At 40.6% G+C, this 10,461-nt stretch overlaps 1 protein-coding gene across 1 annotated transcript; it reads left to right on the forward strand.

The window, feature by feature from the left end:
* Window positions 1-250: 250 nt before the first annotated feature.
* MIDN (midnolin) lies at window positions 251-9,731 on the forward strand. The gene is made up of 7 exons (XM_072404816.1): window positions 251-581; window positions 1,450-1,537; window positions 1,626-1,688; window positions 2,879-3,232; window positions 3,325-3,457; window positions 4,685-4,951; window positions 6,782-9,731. The coding sequence occupies exons 1-7, from the start codon at window positions 385-387 to the stop codon at window positions 7,030-7,032; spliced, it is 1,353 nt and encodes a 450-aa protein (XP_072260917.1). The 5' UTR covers window positions 251-384; the 3' UTR covers window positions 7,033-9,731.
* The last annotated feature ends 730 nt before the right edge of the window (window positions 9,732-10,461 follow it).

Genomic DNA, 10,461 nt, shown 5'->3' on the forward strand with positions numbered 1-10,461 from the left:
AATGATATTTACTTTGTCATAAGGTGACATTGCTTGTAGATCTTCTACCATTCTATTCATGATGAAATAGAATAAATGCAAGGTTGCAGCACCAGCGGTTCTTATGTCTCTAGTCTCTTTGTTATAAATCCAATTTATTATGAATGGTCAGGTGGGCGCGGCCATTGAGAAGGCAAGACTAAGTTTTTTTTTTCCAGGGTTGAAAATTGATTGGGCCAACGTCACAAAGGAGGGGTCACGTTACCTCCACGTGGGGTAGTTGAGAATGCGTTCGGATTGGTAAAGAGGCGTTGCCAAGCTGTATAGCTCTGGAGCGAGAGCTCGTGTAACTTTGTGTGTTAGAGTTACGCCGGAGCTCGCCGGAGCTGGAGACCAATACACCGGATGGAGGAACAGCCTGATGTCCGGGGTTTTATCAACGGAGACGAGGAGTCTCTTATGTGTTTACACGTTCAGAGCACCACCGGTACCCGCTATGAACTTTCCGTGCCGGCTGACGAGACGGTGGACGGACTGAAGCGTCTTATTTCTCAGCGGCTTAAGGTGCCCAAGGAGCGGTTAACCCTACTGCACCGGGAAACGTAAGTGTGACACTAAGGCCGGAGATGACAGGTGGGGAGCTTGTGTGGGTATGGTTGGCAGAGCACGGTTTGAGTTTAGAAGTGGAATGTGGGGGTATCTGGTTGTGTTACTACAGGCTTTATTGGTGTGGTATCTAGCCTGTGTCGTGGGTGTCATAGGGATCCCTGGGGGGGGGGGGGTCCTTTGTTCTGCACCCCTGGGGAGACCAGTCTGTCCAACAAAACCTCCTCGGTGTCTGCCTCCTGTCTGGGACTTCTTTGTGTGTGTGTGTATGTATGTGTGATATATAATATATATATATATTAGTGTGTGTGTGTAACATGCTGCTTGTATTGATCTGAAGATCCAGAGAAGACTCCTACTTTTATCAGTGTCAGGCTTTCCCCTGCCCAGGTTGCTACCATTGTCCTTGTGCTCATAGAACTGTATATGAAGCTTGCATTGTCCTTGCTACACATTTTGCTATGATCTTTAGGCGCTGTGCTTTTTCTATTCTTCCCCTATAACAATATGAATGTGACGAGAGTTTAACAAAGAGGCATTTCCTTTTCCGTAGAGAGGATATGCTGTGTTGTGTGTTCCCCAGGATGGCCCCAGCTACCCCCACTTCCAGTAAGTTCTCAGGCTGGCTGTAGCAGTGATGACATCATCACAACTTCTCACCCCACCTTCCCCCTGCTATCACTCACTCACACACCCAAAGTGGCCTAGTCATAACCCATTAATTGCCACCAATGTGAAGCTGCACTCCTTTTTTCGCTCTCTGTTAACCTAAGTAGGTGGTGTTCCCGTGTGCCTTCATTATAGTGCTAAGTTATATTTCCTCTGGAATGTTTGTCTCATTTCTTAGTTTTTTGTACCTTACAGGCCTCTGAGCTCTGGAAAACTTCAGGATTTGGGGGTTTTAGACGGGAGCAGGCTAACACTCCTTCCCTCCGTTGAAGCAGGACTCATGGTAAATATAGAAATCAAATGTCCTTCAGTCCTGATGTGCAGGGACAAAGCCATGTATAATGAATAATGTCTTCATTGTCTTCCCACAGTCCCAGATGTCCCGTCCGGAGCAGTCTGTGATGCAGGCCCTGGAGAGTCTGACCGAGTCACAGGTGAAAACCTAGAAAAGAGGGAGAGGGCAATAGGGAAGTGACATTATTCAGTATGGTGTCGTCAGGCACCCTCTGACGCAAATCATGCCTCACCTACAGACAAACAAACTGGTTGCTAATCGGATGGTGTTGGGAGGTGGCGACTTTTCTTCCTTTTGCCTCCCTTGTGTAGTTCTGTCACTTAGTTTCTTAAAGTCACACACTTTTTACTGCTTTGGGATATATTTTATTGAAGCCTAAGCAGTTTGTTTCTGCTCATCTACAGGGTTTTCTATTGGCATCTGTGTTGAGTTTATAGCTTGCTTTAGGAAAGCTTTTGACTTGTCTTTTTGGACTTCGCTTTAGCTTCCCACCCTAGAAATCCTTCCCATTTCTGTACCTGAGTGTCCCCTGCCCCCTCCCTTGGCCTTGTTCTACCGACTGATTGCTGGACTCTGCTATATTTAGCTGTTCCTGCAGGCGTGGGCTGGAAGGGGGTGAGTCAGAGAGAGCAGACTGATAAAACTGGGAGAGTAGCTGTGTGTATACGTCTATGAGCGGTGTATATGTAATAAAATCTCTGTTCACGCCTATGGCAAATCTTGTACCTGTCATATTGACAGCCTCTTTGTATTGTCTCCAGCTCTTGCAGGGTTAATGTTCTGCTCTTTGTCCAGTAGTGCGGGGGTGGAGATGGTTGGGGGGGAGTCGTGACGTGGGGGAGGGGAGCAGAATGCATGACTGTATGATTGAGTCGTGATGGTGCCTCCTGTGTAGCTGTGTAGCTCCTTTTTTCTGTGTGCATTTTACGTATCTTGAGATCTCTATAGATTAGCAGGTTGCCATAAACTATCTCTAGATGTAGAATATTTGCCAGTGTCCTCCAATATACAGGAGGGATTCTCTTCTCCATTTCAACATTTCACACCAGTGGGCTATAGATTTTTGTGTTGGGTGTCCCAGTAGGTTAACTGATTTATACATAAATTGGCCCTAGCATGCAAGAGACTTTGTGTAGTCACAAAGGAAGGGACAAAAGATAAAGAGCTCTGCTGGGGCAGGGAATGAAATCCATAGGTTAATGTTTTTCTGAAAAGCTGCTTTATTATAAAGTGATAAATACACAAGTCATACCAACTGTGATTTTGTATTTACCTTTCACTATGCTGAAGTTGGGTTAACCGAGTATATGTTATTTGCTTTATTCTTAGGTGAATGACTTCTTGTCTGGACGATCCCCTCTCACTTTAGCCCTTCGTGTTGGTGATCACATGATGTTTGTACAGCTGCAGTTGGCTCCTCAGCAAGCAGGGGGCTCACACCTTCAGCATCGACACTTATTTACCAGAGGGACAGAACACAGCTCAGCACCTCATTTTCGCACCCTGCATACAAGTGCTGCACCTTCTTTCTCTAGACTGGCAGGCTGTGCACAGGGTTCTTCCCAGCCTTCTGTATCTGCACCAGCTACATCCACTCACTGCAATGCAACCCACACCTCTTCCCTTACCAACAGTATCTTCCACCCACGTGGAGAGGGTGTAACTGTATCACCCTGTGCAGGGGTAAGTGTACTTGGAGTTTATTTATTTATTTTCAAATAATGTCTGACATCAAGATTATGGCATCTAAAGCCTTTTTCTTCATCTTCTAACAGGTAGAGTGTAGTAGCAACAGTCAGAGCAGTGAAGCATCTAGCCCTACGCCATCTGGTCGACCACGAAAGCCTGGGGCCATAATAGAGAGCTTTGTCAACCATGCTCCTGGTGTTTTCTCAGGAACTTTTTCTGGTAAGTGGGATATTACCCTTTCAAATATAGAATAGTTAATTTATCCCTTTTTTTCCACCTTATTGACACATGCATCCTAAAAACAAAATCCCTGTCTGCTTATGTGGCTTACTCATGCAATTAATAGATTTGTGGTGTTTTCATTTTAGTCAAACACCTATTTACAGTGTGTTGTACATATTTAATGTATATAAAGCTTATGTTGTGAGTTAGTCCCCACAGTGACTCAACTGCAAAATATTGCAGATACACACTGGAAGACACAATACACGGGGTCGTACTTTACAACATTGACAATGCAGAAAGGACTGCCCTCTATGGTTTAAACTGGAACTGTACAGGCAGGAGACCTTTTTATTCCTGTTTCAAGGCATCTATTGCACTACATAATTTGTTTTGCAATTTGTTATGCAAATATGCATTTGGAAAATAAGCTTTTTTTTTTTTTTTTTTTACATTATTGGCTTTATAAACTTTACTTGCCCTACATGTTTGCATGATCTAGAAGATTTTGAGTAGTTGTATTGTATTGAAAATCAGCAGTCATAGTAATTAAGAAGCCACTATTACTGCCTACCACATTATAATAGTATCAGTCTGTCTATGGTCACACAGCTAGGGAAATCAGGAAAAGTCAGAAATTAGGCATATTTGTTCTGTTTTAATGACTCAAATTGCTAAAGCCATTGGATCAAGTTGGCATATCCTAAATATTTCCTTTGGTAGGTAATTTTATGTTTGTGTAAGCAGTACAAATCAGGACTGATTACCGAATGATACATTGTTTTTGTTGCCCCAGGTACTTCATTTTCTAATTTGCACTGAAAAATGTTTTGTTATATGCCACATTTGCTTTTAGTGCAGTTTTACCACATAATTTTCTGTTAACCGTTTTATGCTGTGTACATCATACTCCCATTATGCTGTAGTTAATCACTGGGTTAACTAGCTCATTCAGTTAACAATAATAGGTTTACCTGCATCCAAAATAGTCAAACCTGTGTATGCATACTAGGACCAGTTTGATCAAATCCTGGGTACATTACAAATAAAGCAACTCCTACGTTTTCATTGCTGTATGTTCCATAGTTCTACATTATACCCATAATGTTGTTGTTGGGTATATATATTTGTTTGCGATGGTCCCTAAAAAATGTGTACATGTGTGTAAATGGTAGCCATTTTAACTTTTTTTTTTTTTGTTTTTTTTTTTTGTGTTTTCTATAGGCACGCTGCATCCCCACTGTCAGGACAGTACAGGGCGACCACGCAGGGACATTGGTACAATCTTGCAGATTTTGAATGACCTGTTAAGTGCCACCCGCCACTACCAGGGCATACCATCTTCGCTTGCTGCACTCCGCTGCCACTCTCAATTTCCATCTGAAACACAGACCATTAAGGCTACCTCTCCTCCAACAACCAACGTCGCACCGCAGATCAGTCACCTTTTAGAACATTCCAAGCCCCAAGCTCGCCAATACAAGCCTATCGGTAAGTATTTAAACAAACAAAGACCTCTTAAATGCAAGTGGTGTTTTGTAATGCTTCAGAAACAACTGTTTGTCTGCAGGGACATGCATGGCTCTTCAATTACATCTTGGCATTTCTCAAGACTCCAATTTAACCTCCTGGGCGGTTCGTTTCTGTCTGGATTTATATGTCTAAAAGTGGTACATTTTTTTTCATGAAAATGTATTTTAAAATATAATACAAGTAGATTAAAGTTTGAAACACAAAATCATGTCAAAATAATAAATTAATTAAAAATTAAACTTATACTGCAAAATAATTTTTCATGAAAGACAATGTGCTGCTTTTAGACATAGAAATCCAGTGTATTGCATTCAATACAGGTATTTAGTATTGAATGCAATATAAAATAATTTAAAATTCCCGCTGCGCCCCCAGCGGGGGTTGTACACGCTGACGTCACCAGGAACTCCCAGGGAACATCAGCGCACTCGCTGGGGGACAGATTGAGGAAGAGGACGCGGCCAGAGGATGGCAGGACCCTGGAGGTCAACGATGGGACCAGGTGTTTGCTTTTTACTTTACCCAGAGTATGGCTTGGGGTTACTGCTTTCAGCAGGTGTTGTGTGTTTTTTTTTTTTTTTTTTTGTTTACCACTCAGTCACACTCGTGCCTACCGCTGGGGAGGTAAAAGAACTTGCTTGCTAAAAGATTGCAAGAAAGTTTCTAAATTATTTGTAGGTTAATCTGTAAATCTGTGCTACTCAAATATGTGGTGTAGTCGGGTGTGTAGGTGGTCCCTTGAGCTGTTGGTGGCCTTGTTTGAGACTGCTAAGACTGGTTGCTCAGTACAGAAGGCTTGTATCTTGATTAGTACTTTAATGAGTTGCCTTGTTTGTGTGTGGAGGTGGGAGCCCCTGCTTATGTTTGTTTACTTGGCTTTAGATGGGCAAGAAGAGGTAGTGGCCCAGACAAAGGCTTTTTTTATTTACAAATAAAAAAAAATTCACAATGCCACTTCTCACCCCATAGTCTGTAGGTGTGTTTTAGTAGGATTAAGCCTGTGTTGCTTACCATTTCTTTTCAAAGCAGAGGCTTATAAAATTTAAACATAAAAAAAAAATACTTGCACAAAGCCATAGCTGGTATTTGATGCATACATTTCTATTCTTTTTATTTGATTTCCTGCTTGTTTATAATCTGTCTGATCAATAGGGTGGAGGAATATGCTTCACAACAAGGGATTGTCGGGGTGTAGAAGTAGGATGATATCTGGATATGCTGCATACTTTATGGTACAGTGTGTTTTACCTAGAAGACATGGTGGTAGTTTCTGGGAAACCTGTCTAGTGCTGGAGAATGGCTTGCACATTCTCATATATTATTAACTGTCATAGTTGGCTACTACGGACCCTGGCAGTAGGACCTCCCATCCTTTTCAGGGAGGGTGTGGGTAGAAAGGGGGAAGGATCTGCTTGCATCTGGATAGTTTTATTCTGTGTTTTGTGTTGGAGAACAAAGAGCCACTGAGTGTGGGAGGAGTGAGCAGATCCCATTATACAGCAGGAAGCTGTAGAAGCTTCATGATAAAATATTCAGGGCCTGTGTGGAGTTGATAATCCACTGGCTGTTTAACTATTTCACTGAAAGGCTATAATTTATAGGTCCTTTTCTTAAAGTTGGTGTACCCCCCACCTTTTTACTCCTCTTATATCCCCTCTTGCTCTACCTTTTGGTAGTATTTTTCAGTCCTATATTACCTGTGTTGTCTAAAGGATTTCTATTTTGTTTTTGTGAAACTTGTAGTATACATCCAGATTTAATTTAATGTTTTTTATGTTTTATCTGTAGGAGACCCTTTACGACAAACAGAAAACCGTGCCACTCGCTGCAAAGTGGAACGTTTGCAGTTGCTAATGCATCAAAAGAGAATGCGCCGAAAGGCGCAGAGAGACTCCAGGGCCCCATATCATGGGCTTCCTACTAGAAAGTCCAGTCGGACCAATAGTGACAGCAGCATCTCCAGTGGGGAAAGCACCTTAGGGATGGACTTTGATGACTCCCTATGGAAACCAGATGTGAAGGCTGAACTGGTGGCATAAAATCTACCACAGTATCTTACTTGATTCTCTCCAAGAGAGAATATCACAGATGGCTGTGTGAAAACCCAGAGGACCATGAAACTAGCATTGGATAACAGAAAAAATTGAATATGATGGACTAAATGCCTCAAGTGGTCAAGCTAACTTAGATTTTTTTTTTTCTATTTTGGACTTAAATATATAAAGAATAAAAAAAATCGTTCTGCCTTAAACGCTTAATTTGGGAGCGCTACAGGCTTGGATTGTATCTTATGTGTTGTGGAGTGTGAAAGCAATAAAGCACACTCTCTTGTTTCTGAGGTGGCATTAAACCTCCCTAATCTTGGACCAGTTACACAACACACAAATGCACGGTTGGGAACATTCAGGGCCTGGGCATATTTCTCAGAACTCAACTGCTCTGGGACAGAACCTCAGACATGCTGCTGTTCAGATACATCTGCCTCTTTGGGACTTTGTACTTGGAATTACATGGAATGGGGATAACCAGGGACATGTCTACAATACTTCATCCTGATACATCACCGTTATTGTCATATGTAGCATCAGTGTAATAGGCTTTGGGGTTCTGTCCCTCTTTTGACTGGTTCTGGGTTGGCCTGTTTTGCATGCTGTGGCCCTCATCCACCCCACTCCTTAGTATTTATGTGGTGGGGACAGTAGCAGGGAGGGAAGCAGCAACATTTGCTGTGTCCAAGCTTACTACATTTTATCATATTTACCTCACATGTTGGACTTTTTATTTTCTATTTTTAATGCCTTGTCTCCAGATCAACCATTCTAGGACCTCTGTTTTATCTGAATGAAACTGTTTTTTTTTTTTTTGTTTTGTTTTGATTTTTGTTTTGTTTTTTTTAAATTAAATGTTGTTGTAGTTGTATATATTCTGTTTTTTTTATGTTCGGGAAATTAGTTCTGTCAATAGTATTGGTACAATCTGTCTTCGCTTTCTTTTTCTTTGCACTGATAGTTTTTTCTTCTGTCTTGCGTTCGCTGTGCCTACAGTGACGTACTCTCGGTTCTCTGTGTAAGAGATATGTTTCCTGGCAGTCTGTGCGTGAGAATTGTTGGTATGCTTCTCCCCTTCCATTGTGGGTGTTGCAGGAAGAGGTGGTGTTTACTGACATTCTGCAACACTGACAGAGATCAGGTTTGGGGCCCCCTTCTAATTGACAGTTTACTGCTCATCCAATCCTGACAACAATTTTATAAACATTCTGCTGAGTGGGCTGCTAATGTCCTTCATCCAGCCTGAACGTAGGCAAGACGTGGGCATAGCAGAAACCACACTTCTCATAATCTACTTCTAGGTTCTGTGTACAGATTTACTAAAATTGGAGCAAAGGTTAAATTTAGCAGTTGGTCATGTTTGCTTTCATTCTGTAACCTGAAGGAGCATAATGTGATAAGGGCATCTGCATCATTGTGCTTTTTGCTTCAGTTTTTATAAATCATTGCAGTTGCATTGATGTGGGGGTTTAGAAGCCACTAGTTGTTTCTTTTTATATTTCTCTGTTCTAACATTTTCCAAATGTGAACTGTCTTGTTTTGTCTTATGTATTTTTACCATAGTGTATTCCAAGCAATGACCTGTTCTCAGAGAGCATGATTCTGTAAATGAGGAATGTCCTTATTGTGGTGCTTGTTCTGCAATCAATAAGCCCTCATTTGCACAGAAGCTGCATTATTTATTTATTTATGATATTTTTTTAATGGTTTTTTAAATTCCGGTTTTGTACATTTGTACCTCAGGGCTGCCCGCTTTAACCAGGGATGCTGCTTATCTTGTAATACTGAGGGAGGACACCTGCTGTGGCACTTATCTTTATGCAGCGTGAAATTGAAATACACTAAACAGATAAAAATGGAAACTCAGACTAGACGTTTTCTCCAAATAAAACAAAAATGTAGCCAGACAAATGTACTCGGGTGTTTTCTTTTTAGTTAGATGGCCATAAATTTGGTAACAAAGTTGTTCCCAGAGCTATCAATAATTTGCTGCTGTCCAGTACCCCTCAGTGAAGAATATATGGAACTGTATTTTTGACTCCCTAATTCAATATTACCCATAGCAACTAGTAGTGTTAATTACTTTTTCTAGTGTGGGTTCAAAAAGGGTTGTTATTTTTTGTCCCACGCAGGTAGGTGCATCTAGTTTTCAATAGACTGTCAGAGTTAAAAAAAAAAACAAAAACACTTTTTAGCAGAGAATCTGTAAAAATACTAACTCATTCTCTAACTAAATAACACTCCCCCTGTTCTAGGGAAACAGGTTTGCAAATTTTTTGGACTTTTAGTATTAGGCATGCAATAGGGATCCTTTTTGGTGTGTGTGTGTGTTACCAGTTGGTTAGTTCTGTGTGTTGCCCTGTATTATGCATTAGCCTTTGTTTTGACTTTTCAATGTTTATTTCTGCTTTTTTTTACATTAGGTAGCCATTCCTTTTTTCCAGTGTATTTTCTTTATACCTGTGATGATTTTTGCAAACACCTTCCTGTCTGAAGCTAAATTGTACACTAGGTAGGAACTTGAAATTTGTTCAGTTTTTCAGGTTGTTAAAATTTCCTAAGCCTTTTTACAAGCAAGCCAAAGTAAGCCATAAATATACTATTTTATTGGAAAAATGCTTTGAATAATATTTTACCTAATCCCATTTTAACTAAATACAATCCAAGGTAAAATAAACATGTCAAAACAATGGGGGTTTTTACTTGCAACGCTGAAGAATAATTCTGTATAAGGTGGATTCTAAAGCCATTTTGGCATGTGCAAAAGCACTTTCATGGCTTACAGTATATGGAAAGGTAACACACAAATATTTTTTTATTTTTTTTAGAAGGAGGGTGAAAGATTTTTTTGCCCCGTTTCAGATTCATAAGGGATAATGTCCTTTGTGGGGTGCAAATAGCACAAACTAATTTGATAGTAGTTTTAATCCTTCTCTGCTTTATACAAAACTTAAAAAAATAAATAATTGGACATTGTCCATGAAATTCAGTCCTATAGTTTCTCTGGGAATTGGTTGTCTTGGCTGCTGTGCTGCCCCACTGGCTTTAATACTTTGAACAAGATTGCATCTGAGGCTATATGATGACCAAGTCATTCATATTGTTCTTTATATGAACTCTGCAACTGTTTTTTCTTTTAATTTTTTTTATTTTTTTTTTGGCTAATTTGCAGTATGTTGGTTTGTTTAGCCCAATTCCCAACCAAAGAGTAAATTTCTATAACTTGCACTGATTCACAAGGATGATTTGTAATTTTAGAAGTAGACCTACGACTGGGAGTATTTGTAAGCTGCCATTGCTAAATGCTTGGATATAATGTTTGTCTTTTGACGTCTGTCACCCACCTGAAACAAGCATGTGGATAAGTGTGTATACAGTCTGTGCCCAGGATAAAGAAGGTAATAAAGGGAGAGGATCATC

This window comes from Pyxicephalus adspersus, chromosome 3 (genome assembly GCF_032062135.1).
Source record: "Pyxicephalus adspersus chromosome 3, UCB_Pads_2.0, whole genome shotgun sequence".
NCBI lineage: Eukaryota > Metazoa > Chordata > Amphibia > Anura > Pyxicephalidae > Pyxicephalus > Pyxicephalus adspersus.

Bases quoted from the DNA above. Each gene is read 5' to 3' on its own strand.
- MIDN (XM_072404816.1), top strand. From the start codon at position 385: ATGGAGGAACAGCCTGATGTCCGGGGTTTTATCAACGGAGACGAGGAG. The intron at 1,689-2,878 runs GTGAAAACCTAG...CTTTATTCTTAG, and splicing joins AGAGTCTGACCGAGTCACAG to GTGAATGACTTCTTGTCTGG. The intron at 3,458-4,684 runs GTAAGTGGGATA...TGTTTTCTATAG, and splicing joins TTTCTCAGGAACTTTTTCTG to GCACGCTGCATCCCCACTGT.